Below are 24,219 nucleotides of genomic sequence, written 5' to 3' on the forward strand. Positions count from 1 at the left end.
AAGAGAAAAAAGGCTGGAAGGAAAGAGGGCAAACTGTTAACATTGGCTGGGGGAATTATGGCGACACATATTCTTCTTTTTGTTTATGTTTAGTGTCTTCATTTTCTTACTTGGGAATTAGCAAAATATAAAGGGAAAAAAGATGCTGAGGGAATGGGGGTGGTGAGGGGCCCAAGGTGAATTTAGGTTACAGTCACATAAAAAAACAAAACAAAACAAAACACACATTTAAAGATGCAGGCTCCTGTTTAACCCTAGGGAGGGGCGGGTGTGAAGGCCCCGGGCAGGCCTGGGCTCTCTGCGCATGCAGGAGGCGAGCCCAACTGCTCCCTCCACCCCTGCTCAGAGATCTCCACACGCGCTGGGCCCCCACTGGAGCCCCACAGCCCCTGAGTGAAGATAGAGAAGGCTCTTGTGACGGGCTGTGCCTTAGCCACTGGGTTTCTCTGAGATTCTAGGATACAGCTTGGGGGTGAAAGGCTCCTCGGGCAGTTTCCTGAGGAGCTGGGGCTTCTGCCAAGTCTCTCCTCTGGCCTTGGCTCTGAGGACGAGCTGGAGGAGGGGCTTTTCATCTTCTTTCTCATCCCGGGGCCCTCACACTGCCCTCCACCTGCCTGTTGACCTTTGGGCTTCTGGATGACCCTTGGGCTTCAGGCAGCAGAGCTGGGTGGGGCTCTGTGGCTTCTGCAACAGGAAAGCTGGCAAGATGGCACCAGCCCTGGACCCTCATGCTGACCCCCAACGCCCTGTGGTGGGGGCAGCTCATGAGCTGTTTCCTAGATGAGCCTGGGAGGCCTTTAGGCCTTTAGCACTTCCTACTCTCTTCAGCCAGTTTCAACACAAAGAGAGGAAGGGGTGGGATCCAGGGGGGCTGAGGAGAGGTGGGGCCTGGAACAGGTTGAGGGCCGCTGCTCTAAGACATGTGGAGGTCTGGCCTGCTCCGTGATGGGGGTGGGATCCCTACTACGGCTGATCATTGCACTCCTGGGGGCCCAGGCTAGTACCTGATAGGCCTGGCTGAGATCATGGACATGGGGTCTAAGGCAGACCTCCCGGCTCACCAGCCACACCCAGATCCAAGGGACAGCAATGCCTCAGTCTCCTGCTTTCCTGAGGCATCAGCTGTACCTTGTGGAGGCCCGAGGTGGGATTTTCTGCTTCTTCAAAAATGAGAGGCCAAGTCTTGGGTGCCCCCTCACCCTCTGAGCAGGGAGTGTGGCAAGGAAAATTTTGGAACCCAAGTGGCACTGTTTCTCATCCCTCTCTGGGCTCCTGACCAGAATGGGTCTTCAGGCTGCCCAGAACTCAGTCTGGGTTGGTGGGAGGGCTGGGTGGTCTGGCCTGCTTCTTCCTACTCCTCCTAGACATGGAGGTCATGTGTGAAGCCAGTTGTCCTTTCTCATCACCAATGAATGGGAAACAAATTCTGCACTCCTTCCCTGCCCCACCCCAGCAGGCTATCCCCAGGGCCCCCACCTCTCCCTTCTCTAGTCTGTCGAGGGCAGCCACCTCCTGCCCTTCCCCAAGCTCTGCCCCTCCCAGGGCCTTGTTTCCAAAGGCCTTTGGGAAGGAGTCCCACAGCACTGGGAGCAAGGTCTCCTTGGCGTTGAGGGCAAGTCCCCTAATCCTAGTTGGGACTAGACCCCTGCCACCTACAGGCCCTCCCAGCTGTAAGCTCCAGCTCAAAGCCTCTTACAAACGAGGCCACACTCGCTGGCTGTACAATTTAATCAGTGCAGACTATTTACAGAAATGATATAGGGAGGTGGACACTGGAACCCCCACCCCCACCCCTCAGCTGGCTCTCCAGTTCCACAGAGGTGGCATGGGGGAGGTGGGATGTTTGAGCTTCTGGACCCGCACTTGGTGCCAGCCCATGAGAAGCTGCCACTTGGAGAGGCTGGCAGAACCCACCCCCACACCCCAGGGGCCTTGGGGATCTTGGGTGGCAGACCCCACTTGCTCAGGGCTTCAGGGACACAGAGGGGATAGAGCCAGCTGTACAGTACCATTTCCCACAACAGCCTCAGCCTCCTGCTTCCTTTGGGAAGGAAAAGAGGAAGGAAGCATCTCTGCCCTCAGGCTGAGCCCAGGAGGAGGGGAGCCTCCACGGCCACAATGGGCTCCTTTGGGGGTTCCACAGTCCATGTGGGGGGATAAGTTGCTGGCCTGTCCCACCAGTGTCTCTCCTCCTGGGGGGACAGGGCGCTGGAGGGGAGGAAGCACCCAAGCCTGGTGCGTGGCACTGTGGACATCCATACAGGTGGACCCAGGTCTGTGGACATCCACTGCCCCAGCCTGGGCTCCAACCAGCCCCTTCTCTCCCCAAGGATGGGGATGCTGGCAGCTGAAACCTAAGGCTGCTGGAACTCCGAGACCCCCACAAACGGTGGTGTGAGAGGGAGAGGAAGGGAGAGGCCCAGGGAAGGAGCAGGTGGGCCATAGCTCAGAGAAGGAAAGTCTCAGCCAGTGCTTCCCTTGGGGGAGGAGCCTCAGCTGACTCCCTTTGGTCCTTGGTAAGGCAGGCCCAGAGCCCCTTCTCCAGGTAGGGAAGGAAGGGTGGGCCCAAGGGGTAGGAGGGAGCTGGGAGCTGCTGGCTGGCCAAGAGTGGGGTGGGGTTCTTAGGCACAAGGAGCCAGGGTTGCTGGAGCTGCTCAGTGGGTTGTGAAGGAACCAAGCTTCACATGGACTCAGAGGCCAATGGGCCAGCTTTCCTCACTGCCCCTCCAGCTTTGGCTGTCCCAGGGTGATAAGCTCTTCCTAAGGCAAAGAGAGACTTAGGAGGGTGGAGATCCTGCAAACAGCCCACAGTAAGGCCCTGGGGCTCAGGGGAAAGAAGGGCCAGGGCTGGATGAACCTCAATGGCCCTTTGACCACTCTTCCAATGTGGGCTTCTGTCTCCCCGCTCCCCTGGCTGTGGCCAAGCCAGAGGTAGACGGGAGCCTAATTCCCTGTCTGGAGCAGAACTACATTTAGAAAACTCTAAACACCCTGCCCTGGTCAGGAAAGCAGAAACAAATGTTCAATTAAGGTGCCAAAAAAAAAAAAAAAAAAAGATACCTGGGCATAAATAAACAAGGAGGGCAGGACAGACAAGGTATGTTTGAGGCCGGGAGGGACCCCCAATCAGGGGCTAAGGGAGCCTCCAGATGCTCTTGGCAGGGTACCCCGAGGAGCCATCTCAGAAGCACAGTGCTGTGTCCCGGCCCCCTGAGCACCGTGAGGAGCAGGAGGGCTGGGTGGGGTCAGACCCACTCCTGCAGCGAGCGCTTGCAGTAGAGCAGCATGCGGGGTGCACCCTTGCGCTGCATCTGCACCAGGGCATAGGCCAGGCCCAGGACGCACAGCAGCAGCAGCAGCGGCACTAGCACCATCACCACATTCACCGGCTGCGCCACCTCCTCCATCTGCACCACCACACGGCTTCCCCCGTCCCCGTCCCCGTCCCTGTCTGCCCCAGTCCCGAAGTCCCCCTCCCCGTCGCCCACATCGCCCTCTGCCTGGTCTCCATCTGTCCCAGGCTCTGCACCCCCGTCAGGGTTGAAGGGCGGACGGGCCAAGTCAGGCCATCGGGGTCCCGCCTCCACATGCTCTTGGCAGCCCATGAAGTCCCGCAGGATGGACTTTGGGTAGCCGGGCTCCATCCGCAGGCGCTCGTTGTCGAATTTCCAGTATTTGGTGCCCTTGTAGAAGTAGGTGTAGGCTGCAGGAGCAAGCAGGCCACAGTGGCTTCAGGCTGGGCCCCACCATCAACCACAAACCAGAAACCCTCGAAGAGGACCCGGATATGCTGAAGGGTTCCTGTTTTTAAATTGCCCTCCTTCTCATTTGCTTACCTGAGCGTCTTCCAATCTGCCCCTTTCCAACTTGCAAGAGCCAGACTGAGGCTCAGAGGGGATTGGGGCCACGAGCACCACTAGAATCCCAGGCTTACTCACCAGGCTGACATTGACTGAGATGGGGTACAGCAGGGTCCTACAGTCTGCTGGGTTGGGGGCTGCAGTCAAGGAACCCTGCTGCTCCATCCCGGGATTGGCTTCACCCACACCAGACAGGTCAGTGTCTTGCTTAAGGCCACACAGCCAACCTGCAGTGGACCTTGAGCAGAATCTGTTGCCACCTTGGGATGGCTCTCTGGCCTTGGGCACCTTGCCTGCATCCTATCAACACTGGGAAGGGCCACATTTGAACTAAGGGGTGAGTCTGTGCTCTACTGAGCACAGTGGGATCACAGCAGCTGCACAGTGACATGCTCACAGAAACCAAGTGATCAGCATGAGCATCAGCAAAGTAAGCAAGGTCTCCCCTGAGCCTGGGAACCCTGAACCTGAGAACCAGGGCTAGTGGTTTTCCTTAAACCCACCAGAAACCCTGCTGGAGAAATAAAAGAACCACAGCTCCCTGTTGCTTGGTTATAATGATGGAGAGATGAGGCTTCCCTTCCAGGTGGGTAAGTGATGCCCTGGGAGGACCCCTGCCCCCAAACACTCTGAACCAAGCCCACCCCCCAGGCTCAGGGGTCCCTGAGGGCTGCCTGGGGGGCAGCTGGACTCAGCAGGCAGCAGGGCAGCTCTGAGCACCAGCAGGCCTGGATTGGAATGCTGACTCCACAGCTCACTAGCTGTGGGATTTGGGGCACTTTGCTAAAGTTGTCTGGTTTATTAGTTCACCTGTTTATGAAAGGGATAGTAAAGACTCAGGGAGGACCAGGAGGTCATGCTGGCGAAGCCCCCAGCCCAGGGTGTGACACAGCTGTGTTCGCCACGCACGTCATTGCAAGGTTGGGTGACCCCAGGCAAGCCCTGTCCCATGTATGTAGCAGGGGGTATGATAAGTGCTGGGCAAACTGGAAAGAGCTGGCCTGGTACCTGCATCATTGCTCAGAAAGGCCCCCTTGGGGGAGGCAGGGATTCCCTGCCAGATGCTGATGGGCTTGGGGTAGCCAGGGTCTCCACGCTGTGTCTCCTCATTGAAGCGCCAGTACCTGTGACCAAAAGCACCAGGCTGTGAACCTAGACACCCCTGCTTGGGCTGGGGCCATTCCCCAGAGGCAGTGGGCTCTTTTTGGGTAGGCCTGAGGGTAAGAGGGCCTGGTTGGGGTCTTCTCCCTTTAGGGGTGGGGGCGTACTGCTCACCTGTCCTCTTGGAAGAAGAAGGTGTGCCCCGTGGGCTCCCACCAGATGGCCGTGTCGATGTGGTCATAGGGGATGCCCAGGCCATAGCTGGTCAGCGGCTGTGGGTAGCCAGGCTCCAGGTTTGCTTCTCGGAAGAGCCAGTATCGGTCACCTGCAGGAGGAGTGGGAGGCAGCGTGAGCACAGGCTGGGCTGAGGGGTGTGTGTAGGTGGAGGGCCCAGGGAATGCTATATTGGGTTCACAAATCCATTCACATCCTCTGCCATCCCCCCAACACACACACCCATAAAATCACACTCCTGCCCTACATACATGGCAGGCATTCACACACAACAATACACGATGCAACTCATCCACACATCACACACTAAGCACGCACAAACACCCGCGACACACTTGTTTCCACATGCACAAGTCACCTGCTCACACCTGTATACACTGCACACACTATATATGGGCTTTCATTCCCATGTGAACACCCCCACACACATACATTCTCATACAGAGGAGGGGGAAACCCTCCCTGGCCTCTGGGTCTGGGGGCTGTGTCCCTCATGGTGCATGGCCCAGGGCTCCCAGCTTATAGTGTGGGCCCAGCCCTGTCCTCGTTGAGGCTCAGACCAATGAGGCTGGAGACACAGCCCATGCATCAGGGGGTGCTGTCCCTCAAGGCCTTTGTCTCTGCAGACAGAACACAGAAATGCTGCCCCAGAGTGGGGGGGATCCTGTTCTTATGAGGATGGGGCTGCAGGAGGCACAAGAGGCAAGGATGGAGGGAAATAAGCTGAGCCCCTGTGCTGCAGAAGATGGGCCAATGCTTGCCCAATCAGAGCAGCCTCTGGCCTCCAGTGTCCCAGGTCCATCCAGCCCCCAGCCTTTCTCTACTTCCCCACTCTTGCCTAGCTGCCACATGCATTTGTCCCCCGAGATGTCCCCATCCTCCCAGAGTGAGTCCACAGTGGGAGCACCAGACCAGACATGCAATGCAGCCCTTCACCTCTCCTCTTCCCTCACCCAGCCAGGTCAGAGGTCAGGGAAGGAAGACTGCCCAGCCCCCCACTTCCCACATACCTCAGCTCACCTTTGAAAAAGACAAAACGACCATCCTGACGCTCATAGGCAGCACTGATGTCACCAGGCAGTCCACGCCAGAAGTGCCCGATGGGCATGGGATAGTTGTCCAGGACACGGTTGTGCCGGACTCGCCAGAACCAGCGGCCCTGGGGAGGGGCATGGGCATGAGAGGGCAGCACATGTGTGCTCCCTTGGCTGGGAGTAGCCCTGTTCTCCAGCTGCCCCCTCCCAGGCATCCAGGGGGAGGTCACTGAGATACTGAGGGGGCAGTACTTGGAAAGCCAGGACAGCACCAAGGAGAGAGCTCTGGGCTGGGAAGCAGCACCTGGGCTTGCTGTGTGACCCTGGACAAGTGCCTCATCCTCTTTGGCTGGGGTCTAGGGTTTCTTCAAATTCTGGGGTCTAGGATTTATGGATCCCAGGGGCTGCTTAGTGAGGGAGGAGTTGGGGTGCCTGAGCAGCCAGGCAGGGCAAGGCTCTGGGAAAGTTGGGAGCTCTCTGCTGTGAGCCTGAGACAAGGGGCTCGGGGAGGCACAGGGAAGGTGGGGCCAGACCTTGAACACGAACATCTCCCCACGAAGCATGGCCACTGTGTCAAAGTCCCCGTCACAGATGTTGGGGCCATACTGGTCAGGCCGCTCTGTGGCTCGGGGCTGGGCTGGGGGGCCCGGCTTTGGAGGCCGCTCTGGCTTCCTGCCTGGGGGTGGTGGTTGTGGGGGCCGGGGGGGCCGGTGGTCTGGCCGGCCTGGACGCCGGGGCGTCAAAGTGGGAAGAGGCCGGGTGGGATGTGGCTGACCATCTGGGGTGCCTGCAGAGAGAGGCGGGGAACAGGAAGTGAGGGGCAGCCCCAGAACTCAGCCAAGATGCAAGGTTCTCCTACTTAGAACCCTGGGACCCCAGAGCCCTAGCCTGGAGAGACCTGTGTCCCAGAGCAGGCCCACCCAGGTGAAAGGTCCATTCTGTCCACAGCAGAGCCCTCCCCCACACCTGCCATCATCCTCAGGGGGACCTTCATCCTCCTCCATACAGCGCCCTCCTGGACCTCCTCACACTGGGCTTGGGTCCTGCACCCCCGAGGCTGCCTGGCTCTACTTCCCCATGGGGCCATTCCCCTCAGGATGCCAGCCTGCCCCAGCAGAGGCTCTAGGAAGAAGAGGACACCTGCAGGGGTGAGAGACGGCTCTGGCTCTGGCATCAGACATCTTGAGCTCCGCCGAGTGCCCATCTCATTACTGAGAAGATTAGAATGCAGCTAGTGGTGTTTGCCAAGTGCCCAGCAGGGCAGGCGCTGCCAGTCCTGAGGAGGCTTGAGGTGGGCACAGAACACAGGGCCTGACACACCAAACTGGCCCTCAGGGGACCTCATCACTGGAGGCTTTCTTGGGTGGGTCCGGGGGGGGGTGTGTGGACCTGCCCCAAAGCCACTGGGAAGTGATAAACCAGCAACACTTAAGGGAGAGGCTTCAACAGCCTCAGCTGGGAGCAACAGGGGAGGAGATGGGTCCTGGGACCACTGGGGCACCCTTGGTCTCATACAAATACTGCTGAGGCTGAGGAGGAAAGGAAGGTCATAAGAGGCCCTGGGGCCACCTGTGTCCCTTCAAGGACCCCATCTTTCAGTCCTGGAGTCGGCCAGCCTTGGGTTTTATTTCTGGCACCACCATTAACTCACTGAATGTTGTGGGCCAGGCACTAATCGTCACTGGGCCTCAGTTTCCCCATCTACATAATGGGGACAGCACTAACACCTATGCCTCGTAGGGCTGGGGGTTGACAGCAGGCATGTAGGGTCCACTGGTCAAAAGCCACTCACCATAGAGCTGCTGGATGCCCCGGAGGTCATCCTCAGGGAGCTGGAAGTTGTCAGTGTCCATCCACTGGTAGAAGGGTGCCATGATGGCACTGGGGTTGCTCGAGTGTTCCAGCCCTAGTGCGTGGCCCAGCTCATGCACTGCCACCAAGAAGAGGCTGTTCCCTGCAATGGGGGAGAACAGCTGTCAGCTTTGGTGTCCTAGGACCTGGCCACCCTGGGCCCTCTGGGGTGCCAGAGAGTCTGCCTTGCTTCACTCTTGGAAGAGGCTGAGCTGCTCTGTCTTTTGGCCTCCGAAGTCCCAATCTGAGAAATGCGTACAACGATCCCTTCCCTTCCTACCTCCCCTTGGAGATGATGGGACAACAGACTGGGAGCAAGTACACTGGCCTGGAAACCTGCACAGGGGAACTCTCCCCTCCCGACCCTGCAGCTGCTGAATCTGCTCAGAGCAGGCCATATCCAGCTCCGGCTCTGCTTGCCCTGCTACCCTGGCCAGCTGTTCTCACCCTGCAGGTCAGTGCTGGAGTAGGTCCAGGGCTCATCTGCGTCGAAATGGGTGTCCCCACCCAGGCCAGGGCCGGGGAAATAGGCGTGGGCCAGAAAGCCACCCGTGCCATCAAATGGCGAGCTGTCGCCGTGGAAGCCAGAGGCAAAGAGTACCATGATGTCAGCCTCCTTCTGCCGCCGCAGCCGAATGTCCTCATAGGGCACCTCCTCGAAGGCCAGGGGCGTGGCCTGCTCCCACACACGGAAGGCTCTGCGTACCGCCTCCAGAGAGTGGTACCAGCCCAGCTTCTCCGTGTAGTTCTGGATGCTGCAGGTGGGCAGGGAGACATGTGAGTGGATGTGGGGCTAGGGGGCTACTGTCCATTGCTCGTGTGTTCCCAAGGAACGCACATAAGATCTGAGGTGGCGCACAGACATACCCGTCAACGTCAACTGGTAGTTTACTTTGATGTGTGCTAGAGTTTGAACTTGCCAGACCTGGGAGTTCATTAAGATATTGCTAAATAAGGTTGCACTGTGGCAGATAAGCTGATTTTAAGTAAGAAAGACATTAAGTAAATAAAAGTGCAGGTGCTGTGTGGCTGGGGGGAAGAAAAAAGGGGTGCAAATGAGAGGTTTGGGAAACACAGGCCAATTCAATTTTGAACGTTGAGCTCCAGGGTCAGGCAGACTTGAGTTTAAGGCCTGGCTCTAACATTACCTGCGTGATGTTGGGCAAGTGACTTAGTCTCTCTGAATTTCAGTTTCTTCATCTATAAAATGGGTAAGAGGGGTAGTACTTCATGGGGCCCCTGTGAGGATTAAATGAAATAACCCATGAAGAACACATGGCCCAGAGGCTGCATGTGATAAAGTGTCATGAGGCCTGCTATTATCCACATAGATCAGATTAAGCTTCTGTGTGCTGGACACACTTCCATCAAATGTGAAGGCAGCGTTCTGGCTGGTTGGACCATGAACACACTCTGGGGGCCTGAGGTCTAAGTGACCACGGGAGCTGCTTTTCTCTGGAGATGGAGCTCTAGGTGGGGCTGTAGGGACAGGAACAGGAAGGGGGCCCTTGGGGACTGCCATAAGGCTCAAGGCATACTCGGCTCAGGGATGTTCTCTGCTCAAGGACTCAGAAGAAAGATAGGGTACCCAAACCAGGGTTTTTGTGGATGACTTGCTGCTCGCCTACTTGACAGATGCCTAGATTCCCAAACCCTGGCCCTCCTGTGCCCTTCACCACGGTTTGCAGTGGTACAGGAGCCCATCTGGGCCAGGATGGTGGGAGCAGAGAAGGACAGAGCGGAAGCAGCTCAGAAGGTCCCGCCTTCTCTGGAGGGAGACTGCCTGGAGTATACCGCTGATCTCAACAGCATGGGAGCCACTGGCTATCCGGGCTGGGCACCCTGGGGTGGGCTGCTGGGAAAAGAAGCCTCAGGCTCAGCCTCCCTAGGCAGCTGGGCCCCTACCTGAAAGTCAGATGGTGGTTGTTCCACTTCTTCCCGGTGAGGGCGTAGCGCTTCCGCCGCCGCAGATTGGCTTTCACGCGCACCCCGAACTGGTCCGGCACCCCACAGCGGGGCCGCTTCATCCACCTGGGCCGTGGGCAGGGAGGGGAGTGCAGAGCCTCCCCTGAACACACCTACCTGCTTTGGCTCTGCCTCTTCCAGGCAGTCCACCTCCTCCTTCCACCTCCACCTCCCTCACCCCCCTTCCCCCAGCCTCCCAGTTGCCCCTCGTATGGATGTGGTGGGGGTGGGAAGACCTTCTGCTCTGATTTCCAGTAAAATGGGCAGAATGAACCTGTATTGGAAGACTGAGTGCCCAGCTGTGGGTCAATAAAAGCGAGCCCCTTCTGAGCAGTATCACCCAAGAACAGGAGGGCTACTCATAGGGCCTCCTGTCCTTGACATTTTATGCTCTGTGCATTCGTCTCAAGGACACAGCTTCAGGTCTGTTAGATTCAGAGCAAGGCCTAGCTAGGATGTCACATCCAGGCTTGTGCACCACACCTCCCATTCCCATGCCCATGGCAGACAGCACTAATCAATCACTGCACTCCTTGCTGCCAAGCCTGGATTCTGCCTCAGGAGATTTCTCAACACAAGGCTTCAGGCAGCCATTCCAACCAACCAGAATTGGCACAGAGGAACAAACCATTTGTCATCTCTTATCTGGGCCACTCTTTTCTGGAAACTCTGCAGGCCAGAAAAAGAGCAGGTGCCCGTGGGGTCTGGGTAGGGGCCAGACAGAAAGACTCACGCCTTGGTCTCTTCGTCGAGCACACCAGTGACGGGGATCCCGTAGAAGCGTTGCATCTCAGCAAGGGCTGAGGCCAGGATCTGGGCGGAGCGCATGGTGGACATGTGGCGGCTGGGTGGGGGCAGGTAGCCATAGAGCCGCAGCCAGTTCTGCAAAGAAGCCGCAACCCGGTCAGCAGGTGCTGGCACCACTACCTCTAAACATGCGCAGCCTGCACCCGACCACTTCTCACCACCTCCACCACCATTGCCCCATCTGAGCTGCCATCCACTCCTGCCAGGGTGACTATGTGGGCCTCTGTACCCTTCTCCCTGCTTCCACCTATCCTACAGTCTATTCTCACACAAAAGCTAGAACAAAAGACCTTTCCAAGTCACCTCTGGTCAACCTTCTGCTTAGACCCCTCCAAGGACTTCCTATCTCAGAAGAAAAGCCAATGCTTACAGGAGCAACAAGGCCCTCATTACCTGACCCCACCTTGGCTGTCTGACCTCACTCCCACCTTCCACCCCATCTGGGCATGCTCTTGCCTCAGGGCCTTTGCATCTGCTGTTCCTGCTGCCTGGTGTGCTTCCCCCCCACTGGTATGGCTTACATTGTCATTTTCTTCTGGTCTCTGCTTCAACACCACCTACATGAGAGGTGTTCTCTGACACTATTTCAAAAAGGCCCCGCTGGCCATACCCAGCACACACCCCCACCCCCGACTCCTGCCCTTATCACCATTGACATACTATGTATTTCACTTAGATGTTTGTCTTCCCCCATTAGGGCGGAAGCTGTGTCCAGGAGGACAGTCCATGGTAGCTGTCCTTATCACTGCGTTGGCCCCTCCAAGGTGGGCCCCTACTACTTCAGGCAGACTGCTGGGGACCCTAAAGGGTTCAGAATCTCTTGAGGCCTCACCAAGTAGGAATGCCAGCCCCTTGTTGCTGCTCCCACAAAGACCCTAAACCTTCTGCAACGAGAGAAGGCAGATTCAGGCAGCCCACCCAGTCTTGAGAGGGTGGGACAGAAGCCTGAAGCCCAGTCTCTGCTCTGCCACAAATTCTCTATTCTCTCTGGGTCTGTTTCCTCCTCTGCAAAATGGGAACAACAGGGTTGTTGGGGGGGTGAGGTTGGAGGGAAACAGCCCTGGGAAAAGCGTCTGGTACACAATGGTGTGCCTGTCCCCTTCCAGAACTTGCTGGGCAAGTCATCTCATCCATCACTTTGTCTGTCCATCTAGCCACCCATCCATCCATCCTACCAAAGGTTTCTAAGCATCCTCTCTGTGCCAGGTACTGTACCTACTGGGGACCATGGGGAAGCAAGGCTGGGGCTTCTGATCTCCATGGCAGATCCGGCACACCCACAGAGCAAGGAATTCCCACTGCGCAAGTTTGTGAGCAGACAAGACTATTGCAATCACAGCTGGAGGGCAGAGCCAACCTGAGTTATAGTAAGAAAGGGGACTCTGCTCTGCCCACTGCAGGCCCTCAAGGCCACAAAAGCACGGTCATCACCGTGGGAGGTGATGAGCAGAGGCCAGGGACTGCTGTGGGCTTTGGCCGCATGTGAGCACATCCTTCCTATCTTTCCTTGACCACCCTTGGTCACTGGGGGTCTCTGTAGAGAGCAGACACCTGAAGTCCTGCTCCCTGAACAGCTCTGGGAGGTGAGGGTTGCATACTGAGGGTCCATGAGGCAGGGAAGGTGGCCGGCCATGGTGGCTGCTCTGGACTGACAGCCATGTGTCGGCTGGCCAGGACTACCCCCACAAATGTGTCTGCCACCACCATCACATCCAACTCAGTGCCATATGCCAGCCCCGCCCTGGCAGCCGGACTGGCCTCTGGTGTGGATGGGCTGCCCACACAGCCCAGCTTGGCAGTACCCAGGCTGCTGATAGACAGAACAGCCTCTGAGTCGCAGACTGGATGCCCAGCCACAGCCCACAGCCTGAGGCCTCTCAGGATCCTGGGAAATAGCTACAGAGCAGTGAGGTGGAGACACAGAGCTGAGAGACACCCATCAGCTCTTGTGACAGACCGCTGGGGCCCATCCTGGCCTTGCCATTTCCAAGGTGTGATGCCAGGCCACCTTGTGCCTCAGTCGCCCATCAGCAAAAGGGGGGCTGCATCAGGACCTGCTTCATCTTGCAGGTTTCCACGAGGATTGGATAGGAAGTGCACTGGAGCTTGGCACTGTGCTAGGCAGCAGAGGGTGCTCGGTAAATATATAATGACACAGACCAGGGGCCTGTCTGGGCAGCCCTGGGGCAGGCAGCCTTTTGCCTCAACCAACAGGGCCAAAGGGTCTAGGCTTCACAGAACTAGAGAAGGGCCAGGCTCCAGCAGGGCCTGAGTGTAGGGCAACTGGGGGAGGCAGGGGCACCCCCAGCCCCTCTACCGACCCTCCTCGCCCTCTGCCCAAGCATGGGAAACCTCTCCTGGAGCTCCTGTGGAGGTAGGTGGGGTAATCCACCACTCTTCACAGCACAGTTCTCCTGAAGATGTTTGGAGAGATCCAGAAGGCGAGGCCACAGTGCCAGCCCTAAGGCAACAGGAATCCAGCTGGAGGGAGGAGGAGGAGGAGGGGTGGGGGGCCGGCTGCTGACAGATGAGGGCACCTCTACATCACCTATTTGCATAAGGTAAAAATATCTTGGGGAGCGCAATCACAGGCCGCCAAGGGGCTGATTAGCAGTGTCTGCAGAGTGACAGGAGGGGAGGGCGGGGGAAGCTCAGGCTGGGGCCCTGGGGAGGGGAGGGGAGCTGGCCTGCATGCAGTGAAGAGCTCCAGAGACCCAGCAGGGGGATAGGGCAGAGGAGCCAGCTCAGGGGCTGTTGGTAAGCTCCCATGGGCGCTATGGACTCCCTCATACAGACAAACACCCTTTGAGTCCCAGGGAGGAGAATGGCTTCCATCTCACTGTCAGCCAAGCCTCAAACCCTCAGCCTCCTGGTGACAAATGCTCCAGGGTGAAGAGCCAGAGGCTTGAGCCCAGCGGCATCCCTTGGGAAGAGAGTGGGGTGGGGTAAACAGAAACGCGCCTTGGCACAGACCAGCCGAGCCTCTGCATGACAAGGCAAAGCTGACAGGGCCTGCCTGACTCTGGCTAACACGTGCTCAGTGTGGCTGAACACCAAGTGCCAGTAAATCTGCCCAGGCAGCGGCAATGCCACCCATAGGGCTGTGGGCTTTTTACTTTCCCCAGTGTCCAGGAGGAAGTTACACACTACCCTAGTGCTGCGCTGTGACAAGTTCAGGCGGTGTGGACACGTTGGAGGGAAGAGATAGCATGGGGGTGGGGGTGCACGGCAGGTGCTGCTGCCTCCAGGGGAGGGGGGCAGCTTGTGTCCCTAAGCCCCAGCTTGCTGAGGTGCTCTGCTGCCATGGGGCAAAAAGTGGGAACAATTCCCAAGGTCACAGCTTTCTGGTCACAAGGTGGGGGAAGGGGCTGTGTTCAAGCCCCTGCTGCTCCTACTGGTGACTGTAAAAACTGTCCTTTATACAAGGTATCTCCTTTTCCTCCCTGACCCCACCTAGGGTCTCACAGGTGGGGTGAGCCAAGTAGGTAGAGCTTTGTTTCTCAGGTGGGGAAACTGAGGCTCAGGGAGGTCAGTAAGTGGCAGAGTAGGCACGGGATTTGAACTAGGGCTTGTTTTCTTCCTCCACAAGGGCCACTGTCCAATAGGAGGGAAAGAGGGCTCTGAAGAGGGCTCAGGGGCCATAAGGCCCCCTCCCACCACAGCCCAGGGTTGGGGGCTGCTGCAGGAGACTCCAGCCACTCTGGTTCTTTCGGCCATTTCTTTCTTGAGCTCATGTTTTTGTTGATGATTCAGGTGAGTGGTTGGCCCCAGGCAAGGAAATGTGGGGCCACCAGAAGGAGAATTCCTGGCCCCTGGTCTCCAGTAGAGGCCATAAATGCAGCACCTGAGAACCTGTCATGGGCCAGGCCATCCTTTCTCATCATCCCATTTAATGCTCACAACCACCCCTGAAAGGTGGATGCATTACCATCCCCATTATACAGACAGTGAGGTTCAGAGAGGGTGAGTGGCCTACCCAGGATCACACAGCTGATTTGGGCTAGAACTGGGGCTCATAAGCAGTGCTATAGGACCAGGCTGTTTCTATAGTATCACTAGCTCCTCTTGGCCTGAGGCTGGGGACACTGGGCTCTTGCCCTCCTCAGGAACAGTGCCTAGCACAACACTGGGGGACGGCGTCTAATCCTCCCCACACCCGACATCTCTGGCTGGGTCTGGGCACTGGGCCACATCAGCCCTCCCTGTGCACTGTCGAGAGGGTTCGTCTGAGAAGGAGCCTCCAGATCAATACTGTGCAGTAAGCAGCTGTGGGGGTGGGGGGAGCAAGAGTGCCTGCTGCTGCCACCACAGCCAGCTCCTCCAGGGCTCAGCCCCCTCCCACCCCCTCCCACCAAGCCCTTATCAGACCCTGGGTGATAAGGACAATCCCTACTGGGTCCTGCTTTACCTCTGTCACCCAGGCTTTCTCTCTACTCAGAGCAGACCCAGACAGGGTTGCCCAGCCAGGCAAAAAAGCAGTCCTGTCAGGGCTGCCAGCGATGGATCCGGTCCCCAGGCCTTTCAGGGCCTTGTGAGGTCCTCACTGTGCTTGTCTCCCCTACCCTGCAGTCCCTTACTGAGGGCTCTTGGGGGCAGGCCAAGGCTTGGCCTGGCTCTGCGCTGCCAGCAGGGCTGGGCACAGAGCTGGTGCTGAATGGGATGAGCCCTGGGGGAGCCAGAAAACTGCAAGAGGCAGGGCATGCACTCCAGGCCTATGGGCCCACCCCGTCCAGGCGATCCAAGCCAGGAGGCCACACCAGCTGAGTGACCCCAAGCAAGCCCCAGACACGTCCTGTCTCATGCTGGAAGAGACCTCAATGTCATCAAGCCCAACAAGCTTCCCGAGGCCTTCCTGGACTACAGCTGGGCTAAGGACTCACCCAGCCCGTACCCTGCAGAGATGGGGTGCTCACTGCCACCCAAGGTAGTCCATTTGGTCTTAGGGCAGCAATGACTATTAGAAAGCTCTTCCTCAGGTTGAGAGGAAATTGGCCTCCCAGTGACATCTCTGCCCCTTGGTCCTGACTGCTTGTCCACATAACAGGTCTTTGACTAGTCGAAGATGGCTAAGACAACTTCTCTGAGCCTCAGTTCCCTCCTCTGCAAAATAGGGTCAAAATGATCGCTCCCCACCTGCTGCACAGCGTTGAGGGCACAAATGGCATGACTAGCCCCAAGGCCGGTAAAGAAAGGGGGGACCGAGCTGGACCATCCAGTCCTCAGTGCATTGCTCACTACCTTTAGAGGTGGTACGGTCTGTATTAAGCAGTTCTAGAAGGACACATGTGCTAATGTGGACTTAAATCTGCCCTCTACTATAGGTCTTAAAGAAAGTTACAGGTGGGGGCTGGGACTCTGGGTGGTGGGGGAGGCCCAGCCAGGGAAGCAGGAAGCAGACAGACGGTCCTCCTGAGTCCCTGCAACTTCTTTACCCTGCACCCTCTCAGCCCGCCCCCGCACTTCTTAACCTGGAGGAAAAAACAAACAGGTCCTTTGGCCAGTGGGCAGGCAGGCGCAGGGTGAAAAGCGGCCTCTGTTTGCCAGGAGTTTCGGGGTTGGCTGGGGGTCAGGTCTTGGGGCCCTACCTGGAAACCCTCTACAGGTGAAGACTCCTGGATAGGGCTGCCCACAGAGCAGAGCCTAGGTGGTTTAGATGGGGTTAAGGCTGGATGGGTCTAGGGAGGGCTCCAGGCTCACACAGCTTAGGGCAGTTCTGGCCCCACCTCTGAAACCTTTTTCCCACTTGGCTCAGGCTCAGCAGGCTCCTGCCTGGTAGAACTTCCACAGGACAGCACGCCATGCTCTCACCTGCAGCCTTTAACCCAGCATCGGGTTTGGGAGCTCAGGTTCTAAGCCAGACTGATCTGGGTTCAAATCCCAGTTCTGCTATCCCATGGCTGTGGAATTTGGGGTAATTTCTCTCACCTCACAGTCTTAGTTTCCTCTTCTATACAATGTGGTAACAGTAACAATAGCACCTACATTTGAAGAGTTAATGCAAGGATTAAATGTGAAAATGCTTACAAAACATCCCTAGGCTGTGCCTAGAAAGGAACTAAATATGTTAAAGGTGCTCAAAAATAACACCCAAAAGCTGGCAGCCTTGTAATATCAAGGTCAAGGGTTCAGACCCCCATACCGGCCAGCCACAAAAAAATAAAATAAAGTAAATAACACCTGAGTCTTTTTGGGCCCCATGTGCTGGCCTCTGTGCATAGCATTTGGCGTTTTGCACATAAATGCACTGAATCTCCCCAGTAACTCCATCAAGTAGATACTATCGCTATTCTCGTTTTACAGGTAAGGAAACTGAGGCTCTGAGAGGTTCAATGACTTGCTCAACAGCAAATGCCACTTGCTTGTCACTGTCACTATGTTTTGCCACTATTTTACAAGCACTTCCTATGTACTAGATGCTATGCTGATAATCGCTGGGCATGGAGCTGGGCTTTCACCCCTCCAGGGTGGCAGTTATTCCTAGGGGAAGGACAAGGCAGTGCCCAGGGCTAAGGGTCAGCCCCAGAAAGCTGATCTAGACCCCAGCCTCCAGGTTCCACAGCTCACGTGGGGCATCTCCAGGGGCTGGCTAATGGCTGGTACCCACGTGCTCATCCATCTATCCTGATACTGGAGGTTGAGTTGGGTCTTCCTGATCATTTCCTTCCATTCCCACAAGGGGATTGGGATCTACTAGGAGGCATTCCTTTGTCTCTCTAATCCAGGCCCACCTCGCACAACTCTGCTATTCTTACCCGGGTCTCCAAAATCTGTGCCACCTCCCTGAAGGAACCAGGCCAATGGCCACTGGTGTCCAGGCATTCCCCGAAACCAATGTCCTTCAGAGGAATAGCCGCATGCAATCCCTAACTCAGGGGGTCTTGTCCAGCCAGAAGGTGCCTACTGTGTGTCTCAGGTCTGGAGTATTCAGCCACCTTTAGGGTCCCAGGTCCTCACACTCATCTCTGGGGCTCTCCCAGGACCCTCTTTGTAACAGAGATGGATCCAAACCCTTCTCTTTTTCTGCTGACTCAGAACACACCTCCATGTCCAAAGTAGAGCTGGCCCACCGGGGTCTCCAATTGTGCAAGCCACATAGGTCTTGGGATGATAGTGAGGATGCTAACTTTGATCTTAGCTGGGGAGCAGTGGCACCTCCACAGCGACCACCACAGCTGGCCTTGGGCAGAAGCCAAACTCTCAGGTAGGCAGAGGTGATGACAGCAGGGAACATCCGGATGGAGCAACAAAAGGGGCATGGAGGGGCAGCCAGAACAAAGCGCCTGGCACAGAGGGGCTTTTCCATGCCCATAGCATTGCCATTCTGAGTTGGCATCAGAGATATGGGCAGTGGGTGCTGGGCTTTTGGAGGAAGTCTTCTTTGGAGAGGTCTGGGTATATTTCCGCATTGTTTCTTCTCCACATTCAGGATGTCTTTTAAAAATTTTCACCCTCCTTGTGGTGGAGCAAAGGAAGGTGTTTGTGTCTGGGAGTCACAATGGTCACAGGTTAGGCCAAAACACTGCTCAGATAAGGAACACACACTGGGCTGTTCTCTGAAAGGAGGCAGCTGGCTGGGTCCAAGGGAAGCCCAGACAGAGGCAGGGCACAGGGAAGGTTGTGAAGGGCATGGCCGAATCGGATCCCAGGTCCCTGGCTATGCCAATCAGACCAGTTCTCTCTGGGTCTTGAACTAGATAGAGAACATGGAGAGGAGATGTTTGTGAGCAGCAAGAGAACACAGTAAAAAGCAGAGATGGAAATGAGGCGAGAAGAAACAGCTTCTATAGGTTCCCAATGACAAGGCCCCGACCTTAATCCCTTTTTTCTTGAGCATGGGCACAGAGGGCCTCTGCAGTTTTTGCTCTATATTTAAGAAAGAGCATTAATAAGAGGGGACCAGAGGGGCCCTGAGGGGCCAGCATGGAAGTACAGACTGAAGCACAGGAAGCCTGGGGCTGTGGCTCATCAGTCAGACCTGAAGGTCAAAATGAGAATTCAAGCCGACCCCCAGCCCTCCTTTCACTCATGCCATCAGTTGCCAGGCAGGGGTAAGGAAGATACTTTTGGGTCTGTTCAGGGAAGGTGGGTATGTCTGTGCTTTAGTTCACAGGCACGGCGGTGGTACCACACCTGTAGACTCTGGCAGCCTGAGTCACCTCCACAGAGTGGGCTGAGGGACTGAAGTTGTATCTGGGGAAGAGGGAGGGGGAGTTGGGGGTAGAAACAAGACCTTCTCTGGTGAAAACCAAAGGCACTTAAGTTGACCTGATGCTGTACTGTAGCCAGAAAGATCAGGCCAGAGACCTGAAGCTGGGCCTGGATTCTCAGCCCTGTAGGCCAGGAGCTACAGCTGGCACCTTAGCCAGGTGGGGCTCTAGCCTAGAATGGCTGGAGACTGGGACCTGACATCCAAAGGAGGAAATGGGCAGACTAGGGTAGCTTAGTAATGGCTTCCCCTAGGTTGGGGCCTGACAGGTTGCCAGTCTTCTAGCTCCTAGCACATACCAAGATCTCTGATTCCTTATCATGGTGAAACTCCTGTGGTTTCTGCCCTGGGAGGGAGAAAGGGAGGAGAGAGTGGCTGGCTTTGGCTCAGCTGCCAAGCTGCTCGGGGAAGGTGCAGCCATGACCTGACCTGGGGCTTAGAGCTGTGAGGATTCTGAGCTGAGGATCAGAGCCCTTCTCCAACGGAGGGAGCCAGAGCTCTGGCACAGGGTACAGGCCAGGCCTAGGAGTCTCTGAGGCTAGTGCACTCCTGGCTGATAGGCTGGCTGCTGAGGCCATTCAACTCTTTGGGCCCAGATCTGGCTAGACCTGACAGGACTCCAGGAGCAGCCTGCACCCCAAAGCCAATTCTAGGAGCTGGGACAGTCCACCTACCTCTATTCTTCTATCCCTTGGCTTCCAACATCCAAGGCTCCCTAAACCTTCCAGTCTCTTCCAGCCACAGCCCAGGCCCAAGCTTTCCCCTAAAAGTAGAGCTGCAGGCCAGTCACAGAATCCCTAGCTAGTACACCACAGGCTTAAGGCCATGGTCTGTGGTCTCAGTACAACCAGGGCTCTCTTCCCTGAAGGAGCTGGGCTGTGAGTACTCCCTCAGCTGGGAGGCGGTGGGGGCACGGTGACGGAATTACAGAAGCAAAGGAAAAAGAGGGTGAAGCCCCTCAAACCACAGGTACCATGCCCCAGCTCCTGGCCATCTAGGATGCCCATTCACAATGCATGGCCACCAAATTCCAGCATGGTCCATAATTGCTTCCTAAGGAATTATGGAATTATTAAAAATTATGGAATGGTGTAGATACCATTCCTAAGTAGATGATAAACTCAAGAGTGGGTCTGTGACTTGAAATTCTTTGGTACTCCACTCCAGAGTGGCAGGTGCCCCTATAAATCCCTGCCTACTTGTGTGAATGGTAAGAGGGGGGTGCCGGCATGGGCTGGGCTTCCACCCACTTCCTGCTCGGGCCTGGCTCCCTACAGCTTTCCCTGGCAAGGCCAAGGAGGGAGGGAAGAGCAGGTGGGGAACTGGCTAGGAGGTGTAACTCGAGCCCAGGAGGAATTCCTTGCCCTTCCTCCATGCTTTTATTAAAGCAGGGCCGGGAAAGGCAGGCTTCCATCGGAAAAATCTCCCAGGCAGCTGGGGGAGGTGGGGAAGCTGCTGTGGACTGGGAGGGAGCACCGGCCCGGCTGCAAATAGAAACGTAGCTCAGGCCCGCAGCACGGGCTGCCCAAGGGGAGCCGAGGCCCGCGCCTACCCGCCCCGGCGCAGAAGTAGCTCCAGGGTAGTTCTCTCTTCCCACTCACAGCCCAATGCTCTGCTCTCCTATATGGGGCAGGAAACAGGGTCTTGGAAGTCGGGGAAGAACGGACTCTGCTTTTGCTCTGGGACAACGGAGCTGGCGCCTTCAGTGCCCCCGCTCTGGAGGACAGTGTTGGGCGACTCCATGGAGCCGGGGGCGCTGGCTGAATCAGGCTATGCGCCGGGAGGCCGCGCCTGGTGACACGCGGGACCAATCCAGAGAGGGGGCCCCCCTAGGGACGTCAGACGGGCTTCCAGCGAAAAGAGGCGCGCGGTCCGCCCTCTCTGACCCAGGCCTCGGCGTAGGGGTGCTGGTGGGAGGAAGCGCGGGGGGAAACAGGGTCTCTACCTGGGACCCCACCCGGGCGTGGCGAAGCTTCCGCGGAAGCAAGCAAGAAAGTCACCCAAACACCCAGCGACTCGAGTCTGCTGCCCCGCACCTCCCCCTCCCCCCTCCAGGCCCGCCGCTCGCACCCAGACCACGGGCTACCTAGGTGGGAACGCTACTCAGCTCCTGCTCCGCCCGTGTCCCCCAGAGCAGCCCCCTCCCCACTCGCAGAAAGCGCCACGGAGCGCCAGCCGGGCACTCGAGGAATCAGTTGCCCGGGAGGAAGGAATGAGGAGAGTCAAGGGCTGGGGGCGGCGGAAGCGGCTGCCGGTACCCCGGCTGGGGCGGGTCGGCGCCCGGGGCAGGGTCGTAGGGGAAGAGGGCGGGCGCTACCTCTGTGCCCTCCAGGGTTTGGTAAGAGGTGCGTCTCTGGGGAGGGGCAGCCTGCCAGGGCCCCTTTCTCCCGTCCCCGCCCCCACCCCACCATCCCCCTGAAGTGGGGGCGCGTCTCCGTTCCCTCCACCTCCACGCCCCAGGCTGCAGGCGTAGCTCCCCACCTCCAAACCCCCGGCAAAGGGCCGGGGTGGGGATCCTTACCTCGGCGTGGACTTGTGCGTCCTCGGCAGCTGCGCCGCGGCCCAGGCAGCCCAGAAGCACCAGGAGCAGCGGCAGCAGTCGCGGCCGCGCCGCCACCTCCCGGCCGCCAAGGACGCTGCCCGCCCAGCCCGGCCGTCCGGGTGCGCCGTGGTCGCTACCCATGCTCTCGCCGCCCAGCCGGGTCCGCAGCGCTGCACGCGGGGCTCGTTGGCGGGCGCCGGGTCCTCGCGCGCGGCTCGGGAACTTGCGAGGCTCCCTGGTTCCCGGCCCTGCGGGCGCGCGGCGGACCTCGGGCTCCCGGTCCCGACCGGTGCCGCTCAGGTTCCCTCGGCAATTCCCAAGTCCGAGGAGAAGCAGGCAGGTCCGGGAGGGATCCCGGGAGAAGGGGCCAGCCGAAGCTGCCCGCCACGGGGTTCCGCAGCCTCGGCGCCCAGCGCCCAGGCCCGGCTCCCGAGAGCAAGCGCAACTCCTGAGCCTTTGTCTGGCTCAGCGCTCCGGCCGCCCGGTCCCGCGGCGCCCCCTGCGCGCCCAGCTCCCTCTGTCCATGCCCGGGGCTGGCCGCTGCCCGGAGCGGGCGCCTCCCGCCTGGGGACTCTGCTCGCCTCTGCACCCAACCGGGCCCGGGTCCCCACGCAGTCCCGGGAGGAGGCGCAGGGAGCCGGCTGGAGAGAGCGAGCGAGCCAGGGAGCCAGCGCCCGATGTCCCCGGCGAGTTCGGCGCGGCTGCGGGCGCTCGCAGCCCGCCTCCCCGCGCGGGGCAACCATCTCCGCTCTTAAAGGGCCAGTGCGCTCCCTGCGCGCAGACCCGGGCGGGGGGCAGGGTCTGTGCGCTCCCTGCGCGCAGACCTGGGCGGGGGGCAGGGTCGGAATCCCAGCCTGAGGTGTCCTAGAAGCAGGTGCCTGCACTGGAGCCCCGGCAGGTGGATGGCCCTTTTATAATTCTCGGAAGTCAGGACACCTCCCCAGACCTCCCAGCGCCACTCGCACCCCTGCTTCTGGGGAGCGGGGATGACCTCCAGCGCGACCCCCGGCTGAGCGAGGGCGCAAGGAAGGCGTGGTCTTTCTGCAGGGGATGAATGAAGACCCCTCCTTCTCTCACCTGGCGGGTGAAGGGATACTTAGGTAGAGGTGGGTGAGAAGGAGGGTTGAGTGGAGGGACTTAAGTGTCCTGTTTTAGGCTAAGAAAAATTCTGGAAATTTGTTGGCTCGGGCCTCTTTTCAAAAGCCCCAGGGTGTCTTTGGCCCTTCAGTAACTTTCCTGGGTCACAAAGTGAGGATTAGGCACCTTGAGTGTGCATGGTGCAGCAGACAGGTTTAGATGCAGTGCACAGGTTTAGAAAGGACAAATTTCGAATTCTTTGTCCACCACTTAGCTGCAGCTTGGACGAGGGCAAGTTATTTAATCTTTCTGAGCCTCTATATTCTTATCTGGAATGTGGGGCAAAGAGTTGGGGTGAGGATTAGATAAGGCTTCAGGTTCCTGGCCTGGCACACATTAGATGTCCAAGCACTTTGGCCACTGTTTTGTGTAAGTGAAGTGTGACAGAGTGGCCAGACAAGGTGCTGGGTGGGCAGGCAAATTTTCTCATGAGGCTTTATGTACTAGATTTAATTCTGTTCCTGCAGCAGCTTGAGACCCGGTCGATGTGGATGCAGGAGGCCAGAGCTGGAAGCCTGGGTTGAAGGTCTGCCAAGACTGCATGCCCAGAACAAGGGCAGCCCTGGCTCAGCGGACTGAGTGGTGGGGTCAGGAGGTAAGGGCGGCTGGGCTGGAGGATGGGAGAATTAGGCCTCATGACTAGCTTAACATCAGCACAGCCAGATTAAACAAATTACCCCCTTCTCCTGCTCCCATTTCCCTTTTCTGCTCTGGGAACTGAGCAGCGAAATTCCTCTCCTGACGCTTAACATCAGAGGAATGTGGGCTACAGTAGCCAGCTCTGGGCTGGAGCGCTTTGCACTGATATAGTAACAACACTAATTAGAAGCCTATGACCTAACCAACCAGGTTAGCAGACAACATACCACTGATTTTGAAATTGCCCAGTACTCTGCCAGAATCCTCAAAGGCTTATAATCCCCTGCTTTCCTTTGTTTAGGGGAACTGATTTGACTCAGTCTCCCCTACACATTGGTGGAAATAAGGCTGCTTGGCTGACATGGTGCCTAGCTCAGGTCTCTCTCCCTTTTCTCCATCTTGCCAGACCCAACATTTATTGGCGCCCAACATGGGGCCAGGTAGTTTGGCTTCCAGTCACCCTGGCCATGAACCCGGTGAGGCACCCTCTCTCTCTCTGAGATCTCCCACTAAAAGGCAGCATAAATGATGGCAACTGAAGGCCCTGGAGATTCCTCTTTTTCTCTTCTTCCCTTCATCTATCTTGTCCCAAGTCTCGAGCCAGCTGCTTTTTGCTACCACATTCCATTGCTGATTCCTATATCCAACACTGGCTACTGATCTCTGCTTACGTGAGTGAATTCTTGTTTCCCTCTCACTACAGGACCCTGTTCACAGACAGTCCAGGACTGTCCTCAAAACCCCGGTGTCAGGGTGGCTGTTCTCCTCTCAGCCACATTGGTGGCTAGACACCTCCACACTTAGGGACGCCTAGTGTTGTTGGTTTGCCTCTCACTCTCTCAG

General features: G+C 57.6%; 1 protein-coding gene across 1 annotated transcript; it reads right to left on the bottom strand.

Annotated features, from left to right (window-relative positions):
- Window positions 1-1,697: 1,697 nt before the first annotated feature.
- MMP15 (matrix metallopeptidase 15) lies at window positions 1,698-22,306 on the bottom strand. The gene is made up of 10 exons (XM_063111729.1): window positions 21,580-22,306; window positions 10,779-10,927; window positions 9,986-10,111; window positions 8,528-8,835; window positions 8,022-8,183; window positions 6,763-7,016; window positions 6,216-6,354; window positions 5,136-5,286; window positions 4,869-4,984; window positions 1,698-3,703 (listed from the first exon to the last, which is right to left on the bottom strand). Exons 1-10 carry the CDS (start codon window positions 21,739-21,741, stop codon window positions 3,246-3,248), a joined length of 2,025 nt encoding a protein of 674 aa, XP_062967799.1. The 5' UTR covers window positions 21,742-22,306; the 3' UTR covers window positions 1,698-3,245.
- Window positions 22,307-24,219: the final 1,913 nt, after the last annotated feature.

This window comes from Cynocephalus volans, chromosome 10 (assembly GCF_027409185.1).
Source record: "Cynocephalus volans isolate mCynVol1 chromosome 10, mCynVol1.pri, whole genome shotgun sequence".
NCBI classification, from domain to species: Eukaryota; Metazoa; Chordata; class Mammalia; order Dermoptera; family Cynocephalidae; genus Cynocephalus; species Cynocephalus volans.

Excerpts from the sequence above, each read along its gene's own strand:
- MMP15 (XM_063111729.1), bottom strand. The coding sequence starts at position 21,741 with ATGGGTAGCGACCACGGCGCACCCGGACGGCCGGGCTGGGCGGGCAGC. Across the intron at positions 10,112-10,778 it reads CTCGACGAAGAGACCAAGGC|GTGGATGAAGCGGCCCCGCT; the intron begins GTGAGTCTTTCT and ends CCCACGGCCCAG. Across the intron at positions 3,704-4,868 it reads CTTTCTGAGCAATGATGCAG|CCTACACCTACTTCTACAAG; the intron begins GTACCAGGCCAG and ends TTGCTCCTGCAG.